This window comes from Pempheris klunzingeri, chromosome 4, assembly GCF_042242105.1.
Source record: "Pempheris klunzingeri isolate RE-2024b chromosome 4, fPemKlu1.hap1, whole genome shotgun sequence".
NCBI lineage: Eukaryota > Metazoa > Chordata > Actinopteri > Acropomatiformes > Pempheridae > Pempheris > Pempheris klunzingeri.
Window position 1 is genome coordinate 8,915,665 of NC_092015.1, and position 14,726 is coordinate 8,930,390.

The 14,726-nt window shown below is 40.2% G+C and overlaps 1 protein-coding gene across 1 annotated transcript; it reads right to left on the reverse strand.

Moving 5' to 3' along the window:
- Positions 1–5,706: 5,706 nt before the first annotated feature.
- On the reverse strand, positions 5,707–12,017 carry slc13a5b (solute carrier family 13 member 5b). The gene is made up of 12 exons (XM_070829322.1): positions 11,878–12,017; positions 10,641–10,769; positions 10,410–10,546; positions 9,954–10,171; positions 9,660–9,840; positions 9,448–9,570; positions 9,103–9,315; positions 8,864–8,970; positions 8,648–8,769; positions 7,976–8,137; positions 6,787–6,924; positions 5,707–6,000 (listed from the first exon to the last, which is right to left on the reverse strand). The coding sequence occupies exons 1-12, from the start codon at positions 11,974–11,976 to the stop codon at positions 5,875–5,877; spliced, it is 1,755 nt and encodes a 584-aa protein (XP_070685423.1). The 5' UTR covers positions 11,977–12,017; the 3' UTR covers positions 5,707–5,874.
- Positions 12,018–14,726: the final 2,709 nt, after the last annotated feature.

Genomic DNA, 14,726 nt, shown 5'->3' on the forward strand with positions numbered 1-14,726 from the left:
AATACTTTTAACAGGTTTGAATTGACAAAACTATTCGTTCACTGCAAGACATTTCATGTTATTTTAACTTGCAAATGAAAGTTCACCTGCCGCCTTGAAAACACAAATTAACTCAACTGGAAGACGACCTTTGTTTCAACTCGTGAATTAAAGTCCATCTAGTTGATATGACTACAATGTTCTAGTTGTCTCAACATTGTTTTTTAAGTTGTCTAAATTGATTTAACTTTGGACTCAGAGTTAAAACAACAACTAACCTTACATTAACAAAATGTTCAATTAGTCAAGACAATGAATAAATGTAAATTTAACCTACAAAAACTAGAATAGCTGAGTTCACTTTGAGTTAAAGTTAAAATGTAAATTGACATAACTAAAAGGGGCTGTGATGTTTTACAGTGTTGTAAGCAAGCAAGCTATGGTGACAATAACTATCCTTGATATAAATCGAAAGCAATGTATTTTATTTTTTTAATGTTTATAAAAGGAGCCAAAAGTATATCCTCTCTTCCTTTCTGTCTTTCATTCTATTTTAATTTGAAATTTGTCCACAGGAGTCCAGTACATAGGCTACAGGTTTCTGTATCACTCAGTAACACCCCCTCCTGAGACTCCTTGTCGTCAGTGCTGCATCGTACCAACAGATGGAGCCATTTCTCAGTAACACAGGAAAACTGATCTGTTCTGTACTGTAGCTCTTCACAAAATTATCAAGTGTTACAGTGCATTACAGGTATTTATATATATATATATATATATATATATTTATATATCATATGAAAGAACATGAATTATTATATACTTAGCCTTTATACTGTAGAGTTGCTCTCCACTATCCCTAAAATGTCCATAATTTCTGTATAAATTATTGTTAATTATTCATTAAAAATATCAAAGCCTAAACAACTTTTACTTGGTTTCATTATTTTAGGAAAAGCAGTGCATTCATGAGGTGGATTTCTAGTGTATTAAAGTACATCAGAGATGTACTTGATCACTTTATGCTTTATGCAAAGATCATAAGGCTCTAATTGAGAAACGGTTGTTTTAAGGTTGTTTAATTGTATTAGTAGTCATGTAGGGCATGACAACTATCACAGAGAGCTCCTTCACAACAGACTTCTAGAGGAAAAACTGCTGCAATTTGTTTGTTACATAGAACAATTTCAGCATCAGGTCATGCTGTCCCGAAGGAGAGACATCAGATCAGGGCACTTTGGGGTAGAGCCACATGCCCTTTGGTCGGCAAATTGTCTGTGCTTTGTTTTGACATGCAAGAGAAAAACAGACAGGCGACTTTGACTGTAAATCAGCCGACTGTAAATATCAATCCAGGCAGTTTCATCAAAACAGTCCATTGAGAACTCCAGAGAGACAGACACAATAGTAGGGTTGCAGTGCTTCAACCTCTTATTACACCTAAAAATGTCATTTCTGCGAGTGAAGTGGTGCAAAGAAGTTATGAACTGTGGTCATACTGTCCAATGCGTCATCCCTCACCCTGTGTTTGAGCACATGTGTGAGTCCAAAAGGGGAATGTTCCCTAAGGTGAAGGGTTCTGGGTCTGTTTCCTTCAAAATGTAGAAACCCCACAGACGGTCTCCTGTATGACACATTAATCTGTTAAAGTGGCTAAAGATGGGCCCAGTCCTTAAGACCCAATTCATCCACCATTCTGTGCAATGTATATAGTATTCCTTCCTATGTTTTATGTGCTGGACATAGCTGCTGTGTGGGAATTGGAATAAACATAAATCAAGTCAGGAATATGCTCTTTGTAAGCACAATATCAAAATCTGAAATAGTGAGCTCACACTTACTGTAGTTTGCTGTACAATTTGTTGGTTGTGCTCAAACTAATAAAAGTACATACATCATTTAGATACCTATATGCTACAAATGGATGATAACAAAATTATTCATGAGTGAAAATTAATGGTTCACATTCTTGTATAGTGGATAGTTGCCTAAAATGTTTGTAAGTAGCCTCATTTTATTTTATTTTGTACACTTGCAACTATGTGTTTTTATAAGGATGCCAGAATCCCCCACAGGCCAGTATGACACCTCACTGCTCCTGACAACCTGCACCTCTACGTTACAGGATGACCAGCCCCAACACCCTGTCACCTTTTGTCACCCAGTGGTTTAGGAGATGTTTCAGTGCTCCTCTGCATTATTACTTTATTTCATAAAGACCTTTCATTATTTCTTCACTTTTAAAATCTGTATTTTCTCTTGGTGTTGGGTTATAAATCAAAATATTGTGCAAGTTACAATTTTGACCTGAGGATGGCACCATCTGAAAACGTTAGAGGTTACCAAAGTCACTACAATCAATTCTGATTCTGAGGGGTCGGCACCAAATTTCATGGCAATTCATCTTCATATTTGATTGGACATTTCTGTCTGAACTGAAGTGGTGGACTGACTGACTGAAAGCTCAACATTGCCAACCCAAAGAGCTACAGCGATAATGGTAATATAGATAATACATTGGATTAAGGTTTGATCTGTAATATCAACAAAGTTACTCAAACTGAGACTCATTATTTGGACATACAGAAGAAATTTAAATGGTAATAAAGCAGTGAGTGTTTTCGTTTCATCTCTGAATCAGAGGCAGCACTCTACTTTTTAGAAAACCACCCACTGATGGAGTATTTTCTTATAATCTCTTCAATCATTTCGTAAAGAGCAGAATCAAATCTTATTTCTTGTTAAAATGGCAAGTTGGAGTTTGTTTCTTTTAATGTTTATCATCATCTGTATTTCTTGTATTGTCTTTGTGCTGTTTGAATGTAATTTGCAATAATTCTGATCAGTGCAAACCTGATATTGGAGCCATTTTGGTGACTTTTGGGATGATGAAAGTGTAATGATTTACATATAATCACCAAGGAAATGATTGTAAAAGCACCATTATCTAAGCGTGGTTAGTATGAATGTACTTTGGCCAAAAGAGTGCAAAGAAAGGCCCTCTGTCCTCTCCAGGATCTTTTAGATTTTTGGCCTGACTCTTGTCTACAGCTTAATTGGATACTCGGATTGCTAACAGAAACCATCTATACACACAAGTCTTTATGTGCCAGGAGGGATTGATTGTATCGGACAAGCTACATATTGTCCTCATGTGTAACTGATACAGAAAAGGTGGAAGGCCAATGTGGCTTTAAGAAGCCTCCTCGTCCTCTGAATACTCTTGAATGCAACAGGTAGACGAGGTTGACCTCTTATGGCCCCGGAAAAATTTTCTTGAGTCCAAGCTGACAGTATATTTGTCTGATGGTCATTTATTAATCTCTCTACTTGCTTACTCAGCACCCAGAGTTCATAAAGATTTAATAGAAATGTGTTTTTGGGATCACCAGAGGTCTTGTGTGTGCAGTCAGTCGCATGAAAAGCAAAGAGAGCATTTCACAGGTTCAATTTCCTACTGAAGCTCTACATGTATATATAGCCAATAATGGAGGCCATGATACATGAGGATGTGTTTCAATTGGATAATGAGTGGGTGGCTGAGAGGCAGCAAAGGGAGAGAAAGGCACTGTAATTACAAAAGCTTTTTTTCCTCACTGGGACCCAAGATCATAGTGATCTGAACTGCCCTATGAACCCAACCGCTTGTTAACCACTTTTAAACATTTTAATTGTCCAACAGAACTGAGGTCAGGACTTTGATGGGATCCTTTCATTTCTTTCTCCCCGCTACCTTCGCTGCAGTGTAACATGCTTTCCTCTGTCACACGATACCACCAACATGGTTTGGTGCTGTTTACTGCCATGCATGTAGAGCCTTATGACTGATGATGGCCTCTTGTCTTGCTGTAACACATAATTCTCATCATGGTGATAAATACTCATTAGGATACGCATGTGGTTGTATTAAAGTGCTCTTTGGTCTTTAAATGGAGACATGTGAAATGTCTTCTTTGAGCTCATAATGTTTATGACGCAAGGCAACGCCGGACAATAGCACTGCCTTGACCCTCGGCTCACGCAACGTCTCGGCAAAAGGACAATAACACAGCGTTTTCCTACTTACATTAGGTGTGGCCTTTCAGTCCGGGATGACTGTGGCTTTCCGTAGTGTGTTTAAAGGATTATATCAGCTTTATGCACGAGACAAGAGGTCACTAAGCAAGCGGCAGAGAAACACGTGTGCACTTTAAAACACAGGTAATTGTCATGTGGAGTTGAGAAAGAGCCGACTGGTGATGAAAGTGGGATCATTTTGTTTTGCATGACACACAGGGATGACAATGCTGTTTGTATTGCGAAGATTGAGTTATGTTTCCACCTGCCTTTTTAAAGCCTTTTACTTCTTTAAAAGTTTCATGAGTCATTAGTGGAATCTGTCAAGGTGTAACTGTAAAATCTGTAACTTAGATTTGAGTGTTTTTTTCTCAAAGAGTTTTTGCAGAATTTAAAAATATTGTTAGCATGATCTGAACTGACTACATCATCCCTTGTTTATTACTATACTATGAAAATCAAACTAGATAGTGAGTGCATGCTCTTCTGGTGCTATTAGACCACTGAAGAGGAAATGTAACAAGAAAGAATCATCAACTTATCATATTAAAACTCTTGTCTTTTATTTTTACAGTCACAGGCTAATAAAATATTATTTATTTCAGTTCATTGGGCATTTAGGCTGAGAAGACACTTTTCCAAATACAAAGGTTTTGAAACTGAACAAAAAAATATACATTGGTTCTCCAATACCACTTTAATACAAATGAAGACAGAATTCATTATTGCTGTGAGACATTTCACAATGTCAGCACATACTGTATTGATCAAAATACTGAAGATGTGTTTACAGCACAATGAGGCACCGTGCTCGCACAAGGCACATCTGGGGTTTCTTGCTTTGTAGTAATGACACATTTCAAAGTTCAAATGATGCTGGAACTGTAGCAAACCCTGATACATTGTCAACGCAGGAGGCAGTTTGGATGCAAGGGGACAAAAGTTCATGTTTACTTCTAGTCAGGTGTCTGCTATACCATCCATATCAGCCCAATACAGCAAACCAAACCAACAGCCTTTTTGACGTAAATCTATGGGAGTTGTTTGCAAAACGTCCCATAATTGTTAGCAGTGGTGGAAGATCTACTTAGAAGTAGAAGTGGCAACACCACAATGTAGAAATAGTTGCATTCAAGATTTTACACGTGAAAGTACAGATTTTGACACAAAATGTAGAAAGAGTAAAACATATTCATTAGGCAGCTGAGTAGCACTTGTCAGTGTAATGTTACTGGATTATTGTTATTGCATCTGTATTTTATGGAATTCTAATGTTTTTTTTTGGCTGAGATCATTTTCATGTAGTTGGGTAGTTTAATCTATAATCATCTATCTGTACTTTATATGGAGACGTAACCAGTAACTACAGCTGTGATAAAAGTAGTATAAACCAGTACAACAGTATTTAGTTGTGAAATGTTGTGATATAAAAGCAGCTGTTTAAGATTATTAACATATATAATCTATTTAGGTGTGAAACATTTCTAATAACTTAAAAGAGTTGACTTAATGGTGTTTCTAGAATTGGCTGCTTAGGAAGATTATAAAGTCTGTCTATCTGAAGATATAAATCAGTTCAAGTGTAACCTCATTACTATACAATGTAAATAAAATAAGATTTTCGTTTCATTCTTTAGCCACTCCTCCTCCATTCTTAATCATATTCATCACCACTTTCTTCCACAAGCAAGACGCAGGTGCTTGTATTCCAACAGCAATCAGACGCATGCAGTCCACCATGTGGTCCTGTGCTGTCGCTCTGACCAGAGGTCTTTGTCCAGCACCTGTGGATAGGGAGGGCAGGGTGTGCATGGATCATCTCCTGTGGCAGAGCCAGGCTCACACCCCGGTGACATTGGCCCAGGTGGGGAAGGAGTCCAGGTCAAACATGGCCTTGCCCCAGCTGTTGATGGCCAGGGTAATACAAAGGATCCCAATGATGTTCATGACTATTCCTGTCCTGGCCTGATGGAGAAGAAAAACATGTTGTTGTATTAAAGTAACAGTGGATATTTGGGGAAATATACATATTTCTTGAGAGTTAGAAGAGAAGATTCACACCACCCTTTGTCTTTGTGTGAATATGAACCTAGAACCTGCAGATGGTTGGCTTTGCTTGGCTTAAAGACGCAGAGAGAAAGAGCTAACATGGCTCTGTCCAGAGGTAACAAAATTTGCCTACCTGCACCTCAAAACCTTAATGTTTCATTAATCAGCACCAAAACAACACATGTAGTCTCACAGTGACAACAAGACTTCAGGATGTCTCTGCTCCTGCCCAAGAAATGGTAAAGTATACAAACCCCCATTAATGAAAACTGTCCTAATCCCATGACTTGAATCTCTCTCATACACGGATGAGAGGAAAAAGGAGAGAGGCCAACTGATAAGACGCCAGAGTCAGAACACAAACCGCCACATAGACACACTCCCGTATACACAATTAGTGTGTTTGTTTTTAGTCGATACATTGGACAAAGACTTCACAAGCGATCCAGGGATAAAAAACGATGTTGGCGGGTCTGAACACACCACGGATCCTCTTTTCTCCAAACTCTCAACAACAAAATGAACAAGAGTATTTCCCAAAAAAACAATTCTATTTCTTATTTAGTTAAACTTAAGTTAAAACTAACCGTTTTAACATAAATTCAGCTGTCCTTACAGTGTAGTTGTGGCCTTAAAGTGACAACTTTGCATGTACAACATATAATTTTCTGAACCAACACAGCAAATCACTGCCATACTCACCATGTCAGCAACCTTGAGGTATCCGTAAGAGAAGACTATAGCGTTCGGAGGCGTAGCAACAGGCAGCATGAATGCAAAAGAGGCACTCAGAGTACAAGGCACCATGATGTACAGTGGATTGATTCCAATGGACTGAGACTGCAATAATCACAGAGAATATAGTCTGAGACAGAGATGAACATAAGCTTGATAACAAAATCCTCCCCTCCTCCATCTGGCTGTTTTTCTGCAACTGTAATCACTGACTCATAACTCAGAGTGAAACGTGTGCAATTCTGTGTGAAGTGAAAACTCTCATTAGGTGGCTGTAATTAAGATGTAATTCCTGCAAGCTCGGGGCTGAGTCATGATATCTAAAATAGAAAAGCACTACATAGGCATGGCAGACTACGAGGATGCAGAAATCATTACTCTGGAATTTACTTCTGAATTACATATCCCACAGCACAGTAGTTTACAAGTGCACAGTAATTTCTGGTTCTCGAAATAAACAAAGCGAAAAGACTTGAACTTTATACTTAGTCTTCCTCAAACTGGCTGTAGATCAGGTTCCTACAATGACAGTGTTTTATCTTCACCCATGTCCTTTGTTTTAGTTTGACTTGACAGGACAACACAAAAAGTGACATACCACAAGCCAGGACCAGTTTCAGCTGCAAGTAACAGATCACATGTTCTTTTTTTTCTTCTTCTATTTTCACAGAAGAGCCTCATAGAACCCACTTAGCTTGACCCACCACAAATATCCTTCTGAATGGCCCTGATTGGCAATGTCTTTCACAACCCGGCTTTGGCGTTCAGTGCTTGTCTAGCGGGCACAGTAATGCCATTCTTTAGCAGCAGCGGGGTGGGAAGAACTACAAGGCGCTGGGCTGAATTGGTGTGTTTGGCAAGTTATTAATGGGAGGTGGGGCCCGGAGAAGGGGACCAAACATGTTCAGCCTGGATGACCAACTAGATGGGTACCCAAACAAGGGAAAATAGGCCGGCTCCCACTGGGAGTAGCTTCAATGCTGGACTCCAATTGGGGAAATTGGTTCAAAAGAAATGTTATGGTATGTAGCACTTCACCTCACTGAACCACTGCTGCTGAAGATTATTATCTGTCTCTTGCAGTCTGACATCCAGCCTCTGCTTCTGCCTTTTTCCATCAAACACATGTCATTTCACTTTCTCTTTGAGAACTTACCATTGAGGCTAAGACAGGTAGGAAGAGCGTCGCTGTGGCCACATTACTGGTGCACTCTGTGAAAGTAGCGATCAGCAGGCATAAGACGATAGCAATTGCCCAGGGAGGGATGTTTTGCAGGGGAGTCATTTGATCTCCTAACCACTTTGAGAGTCCTGACTCCTACAAAGATATAATGACACAAACACATACATGTCTCCTCTGGAAATGTACACAGTATTTATCTATACAGCTGACTCAACATGTGCTCATTTACTGTCCAATTCAGGTTTGAGCATCACATACAGGATCCTTTGGAATGTAACTCAGTGATATTTACAGTTTAAAAATGCAGCATAAATAAAACAAAAGCATCACATCCAGGGTAATATTTGAAATAGCAGCAGTAGGAAATATTGTGTTTGCAAAGAAGTAACCTAATGCAGCTCTGATATGACGCTGATTTAGTCAAGATGAAATTAAAAACAGTAGCGCTGCATTGCACACTATGCCATTTCCTGAGAATCCTTTGTGCACAGCTTGGTAATTTGGATTGGAATCCACCACAAACAACAAAATCCACCAAACAGAAAGGTAGTTACAGAATGTAAATACATTGAAAGGTCATTGATGAATATTTTTGATAATAAAGGCCCTTGGCCCATTAACATTATGACAGTCACTGCCACTTACTTCACTGCCCTTGGCCAGGGCAAAACCTCCTCCAAGAAGAAGCACGATGCCCCATGGTAACTTCTTCTGGGCCACTTTCCAGGTGAGCAAAGGTGGAGTTGGGCCGGCAGTTTGACAGGGTGCTACAGATCCAATAAATTCAATGTCAGTATTTAATCAGTGCAGTTCTCTTAAAACTTTGACATAACTGTACGACATGTAATCTTTGCAGCTCACCTGTGTCGAAACCTTGAGTCCTCCACGAACAGAAACGCGGGGGTTTAGAGGGCAGAACGAAGAGAAGGACGGCAATGAAGACTGCCACCGTGGCATCTGTCACATACCTGGGAAATGATGAGGGTATGAACAAACTCAGATGTGAAAGTTTCTTCACAGCAAATAGTTCACCACACATACATTAGATTAATGTATCAGTGAAAATTAGGTGCAGAAACAGAAAAATGACGTGTACAAACTCTGCTTTGGAGTTGAAGAGATCTGTTGCCCAGCCGGCAACAAAGCCGGGGTCCCTTGAAAACCACATCACCACCAGCAGCGTGAAGAGACTCAAGACACTTATTTCTCCAAAGGACATGGGCCCCAGCAGGCGATGCTGCTCACGGATGACATTATAGGCAGCGATGTCCTTCTCTGTCTTCACAGCCCCACATCCCCACGTCTTCTTAAAGCTAGAGGGGTCACACGGGAAAAATCTTTGTGTCACTTCTACACTAAATCACACTCCTGATGCGGCAAAAGTTTCTTCATCCTGATTCAAGTCTCTGTCACTATAATTAGGCTTTAACCATCACCAAACTCACTTGAATCCCATGAAGACAAACTGCAGCCAAAGCCAGGCCATTGTGAGCATGAGGATCATGTTAGGGAAGGCAAAGCCAAACCAGGAGGCAAAGTTAATCACGTCTCCGTTTTGAGGAAAGAGTCTAAGGAAAACAACAAAAATATAATATTTTATAGGACAAAACTGAGAGAAGTTGATCATTACTAAATGTTGCTTTGAGAAAACACTCACTGGTTCATCTGGCCATTGAGCACCAGATTGGGACCGGTTCCTGTCAGTGTGGCGGTGCCTCCAATACTGGCAGCGTAACAAACACACAGGGTCATCCCTTTACACATTCTTCGCCTTTCTGCTGCCTCTTTATGCCTAGAAGCCTCCACAGTGGCATCCAAGAAAGTCACCACCACTGAACCTTCAAACAAAGAGCAAGACATGAAATGTGCCATTATAGCAACACAGCTTTAGAAGTACAGTAGTCAATTATGCTGTAACAGAACATTGTACTTGAAAATGACCATGGCTCACTTTGTCCCTCACTCTGCTTCTCTGTCTGTGCAGGCTGTTTGCTGGCAGTCTCTGATGTCTGGACCGGCTCCTCTGAGCTGAGGATCGGGGATATGTCTGCCTCAGTGTTGAGCTGCTCCAGCACTGCTTGGACAATAGGCACCATCATGGCAGTGGTAGCCGTGTTACTGATCCACATGGACAAGAAGGCTGTCACACCCATGAAACCCAACATCAAACTGCCATGGAAATAAAAGAAACATATATATATACTGTTACTGGCCTTGGATTGGAAGAAAGGGGCCTTTGTGTTTGTGAGAGAAAAACAGACTTTTATGACGGCATTAAAAACTTTTCTTATCTGTATCAGGTGTTAGTTATGTCATAGTTGATTAGATATGCTTCGTAAAGTTAGGTCTTAAAACTGAAAAGCCAAACAGAGAATCTGCTGTGGAGGTGTGCATCTGAGCCACTCACAGCGCTGGACGCACACCAACAAAGAGCAGCACCCTCAAGGCGATGCGCTTGTGCAGGTTCCAGTGCTCCACTGCTACTGCAACCATCAGTCCCCCCACAAACAACAGGTTTGTGTCCTTTAGGTACTGCATACACACCTGAGACGTCAGGGTCACACAGAGTGAGAAGTGTGTGAAACAGAAATTCTTTCTCGCTGGGCAAATTCTAGGCATTCTAGTTTATTGTACTTACGTCTTTGGACTGCATGATGCCAAATAACGGGAAAAGGACGGCTGGGAGCAGAGCTGTTACAGCCAGTGGTAGGACCTCTGTGCACCAGTAAACCGCCATCAGGGCTATCACGTAGGCACATTCTGCCTCCTGCATCAAAACATGTAAAAAGCACAGTGGCAAATGCATGCACACACACACATACACACACATAAACACAAAGACCTTGCTTTAGGGGTAAAGATTCTGCCAAAATGCAATTAAAGGGCTAAAAACAGCTTCTGAGATCAATACTTACATAATTTTAGTGGGATGTTATGATGGTTCAAAGGGTAAAGATACTGTTAAGTGCTTATTGTTCTATTGTTTCTTGTCACCTGCTTCTCTTTAGGCTTAGAGGTATGACCAAGGCAAATAATGAATGAGACTTAGAGTCTAAGCTCCATGAACACCCCTAAAATCATTATTACACTACATATTAGTTCATCGTGTTTTATCCTCCTGCAATCTGTCTAATTATGACTTTCCCTTACAGGAGAGGCTGGTTGATTTTAGATTGACTCTCATTAAAGAATTAAGGAGAACTTTTTTTTTTAATTTTTTGCAAGCAAGCAAAGAATCCCAAAGTCTAAGACCTGGTCCCCCTCCTCTACCCTGTGTTCGTGTCAGTCTGCGTCTATCATAACATGCTTCCAGCCCGTGTGCACGTCTCCATGTCACATGTAACCGGTAGCAACGTGGACAGAGCCCTTTCTTTACTCTGTGTTCCCACGCTGGACACGGCCCTTCATGTTAACAACACGGACTTAAAATAACAAGACTTCAGAGGGCTCCAGCCTCAGGCAACTCTGGACAGTTCTCATGCATTTTGCTCGCAAGCGCGCTGCGCACTTGTGAGCCGCATCGACAGGTGCACTGCAGAACCAAAGCACATCAGACCCGTTCATTAAAGCAACAAAAAAAAAAAAAAAAAGTCTGTGGTGCGCTAAGTTTGAGCGTGAATTTAGCTCATCTTAAAACTGCATGCACACGAAGTGAAACACAAAGCGAATGTTTCCCTTATTAAACTAACTTTTTTTTAAAAATGTAATTCTGGGAGTAGTACGTGTTGCCAGAATTAGCCTATAGATCCAACACCTCCAATCATCTGATGCCAAAGTCAAGCCAAGAGGTGCAGGAGTTCCCCACATTTCACGGTGCGAAAAAGTTCAATCTGAAATCGATCTGTCGTTTTATCCAAATGTGCTGGTCTACATACCGATGTCCCGATCACTAACGGCAGCGGCAGAAGGAGAAACGGAGCGGAGAAGAGGACAAGCTCGTTCTTAACAGAGCGAAGATATTTGAAGAATGCCATCCTGAAGGAAAAGGGAGAAAAGGAGGCTTTCGCACTATGGATCGAGCTTTTGAGGCGCAGAGGAGAGGAAGAGGAGGAGGGGGGGGGAGTCCCACAGCAAATAAAGGAGAGAGAGAGAGAGAGGGAGACGAATCACAATGGAGCTAGAGGAGAGGGGGGGGGGGTGTTCAAAACAAAAGAACTGACTGATTATCTCAGAAGCAGTCCAGTCATACATCTGTCTTCTATCATACACCATCAGCCACAAATAATGAGGAGGACTTCATTATTTGTGTCTGTGTATAGTGAGTTTGTTCATGTTTGATATAGGATCGATCATTTTAGCCCTTGCATCAGAGCAGACTGGATGTCACAAGGAGGTGATACACTATGATGTGAAAGAATATGTCATCAACATTTGCTCAATGCAATACCGGATTAACTCCCTAAATGCAACAGAGTTCCAGTAAAGGTAATCTGAGTCACTGCGGCTTCACCTTATTATTTGGGTAGATCATTAATGAGGCTGTGAATTTCAGTCTTCATCAAAAACAGCACTGTTTTTATTATTCGCCCCAAAATGATGGATCATTGACTAAATACTGAAGTCATTCATCCAGATTCCCACCGAACAAATTTTGAACTAGACATAAAGAAAAGCTTGTGAACTTCATGTTTATTTTCATTTCTCGTTTAACTTTCCTATACGTTTCATTTCATCTCCCCAACTCTAAAGTCTAAACTCTAAATTCAGTTTCGAAAAAACCAAAGAAATAACATTTCAAGATAGTCTGTGTTAAAAATACCACAGTGGGTGTCTGCTATGGCCTGATGGATATGTATGCAACAACTCTCTGTCATTCAAACGTAATAACACAAGTCTGGATTTTTTCAGTAGACTTATTGAAAAGCAATGGATGCTGGGAGATAAATCAACAATTCAACAACCTCCTTAAGCAGCATGTTGTTCCCTGCGCAGGACCAACAACCTTAAAAACACACAGCGACCAAATAGCTGCCATTCCAAGACTTTTGTTTAAATTTCGCGTGTACTCTGTGCACTAATTGTTAATAGTTACCCATCTTTCCTCTGTGTGTTTCTTCTGACCTGAATACTTCGGCCTATCGACCCTTCAGCAGAAAACACGTCGTAAGTGCTTGTATCTGCTACAGCACATAAACCATGTGAGTTTGTCAGTTTCAGTCTGATTTAAGACGCGGTCTGTACTGCAAAAATGATTGTCACAATGTTCTGTAATACCTTCACAACACTGGGAGAAGACTGGGAGAACTATTTTGGGGATGTGGGCAAAATGGACACCACTTCCCCAAACATATTAGAGTTTCAACAGACTTAATTTGTGTGTATCAATCAATTTATGTGATGCTTTGTTTGCTTGATTGTTTAAATCTTATATAAGAAACACATGACGTGCAAATGTCCAGCCAAACTGAACTGATATTTGTGTGTATTTGTTAACATTGTACTCGGTAACAATGTAGTTCCCGCTAATGCCAGATAGGGAAAGTCTGGCTTCCTCAAATATAGTCCAATGAATGCTATATAAATAAATATCTTTACCAGCAGTCTCGATATTTCAACAAGAATGTGGCTTTAAATGTAACCCTGGTGTGTTGGTTGGTCATGTGGGGTCTAGTTCTTATAATTCAACCTCATACTTTGTGGCACACTTTGCATTTTGCAAATTACTGTATTCACCAGTCAGTGGATGAGATGATTGTCTATTGTTTGCTATGTGAGCAATCTCAGATTGGAGATTGGTGCAAAGTTTTAAGAGTCACAACTGTTGCACTATAGCTGAACAATGCTGCTGTATTACGCCAAATTGAGAATTTGGCAACCAGTAATACAAAACATTTTCAGTGTCATCTGAATGTGTTATCCAAATATATATCTCTTTCACCATTTCATGCATTTGCTTCACTTTTTCCATGAAAACATCTGTAGTTGTAGGTTTTTGAGGTGTCAAAGGTCCCCTCAGCCTTCAGGCTCTGCCTATAATGAACCACATGTCCCTTCTAGTGACTCAATGAGGTGACAGTCACATTTCTTTGAGCGATGCGACACAATACAAAAGTACAAACAGAATTTATTCCAAGGCTACTCTATTGCACTGAAATGCACAGTATGCTTCATTGTGTCCAGTCTCTGTGTCAAACCAACACTGGCTTGGGATATAAAACACATTCTGTCCGGCAGTACTGTACAACTACTGAGTGCAGAACTAAGAGAGGAACATGATATGCTGAGCCAAGGAATACCATGTTCTTTGGCTGTACATTTTCTGTGTACTGATAGTAATTATGCTGCATTAGTGGTATGCTGCGATGAGAGAAGCTTTTAATTTGAGTCCCTGTAATTGTGAGTCTACAACCCACTGTGTGATTTCAACATTCATGCATGTAGACAAATTTTTACCAATTTGGAAGACAAGCAAAATTTGTCAGAATCTGGACAATCCGTTTGTTGAGCTTTGACAACAATTGTCTTTATCAGCTTTGTCAATAGTGCACTTTTTAAAAAAATCAGTTTTGCCTGCTATTTTTTGACTTCCTCCTTAAAACAACTTTCAAAACATCCATACATGAATATATTCATACTTGAACGCTGCTTAAAATTTCCATATAGATTAACGAAGGGGGATTGCTTTGCACGCATCATTCACATTAGTGCATCTCCAGGTACTGGCAACAGCATAACTTATACAGCAGCAAAAACAAAAGGGAATACTTGCACACTGGGAGTCACA

Bases quoted from the DNA above. Each gene is read 5' to 3' on its own strand.
- slc13a5b (XM_070829322.1), bottom strand. From the start codon at position 11,976: ATGGCATTCTTCAAATATCTTCGCTCTGTTAAGAACGAGCTTGTCCTC. The intron at 10,172-10,409 runs GTGAGTGGCTCA...TTTCCATGGCAG, and splicing joins GTTGGTGTGCGTCCAGCGCT to TTTGATGTTGGGTTTCATGG. The intron at 9,841-9,953 runs GTGAGCCATGGT...CTTTGTTTGAAG, and splicing joins GAAGCAGAGTGAGGGACAAA to GTTCAGTGGTGGTGACTTTC.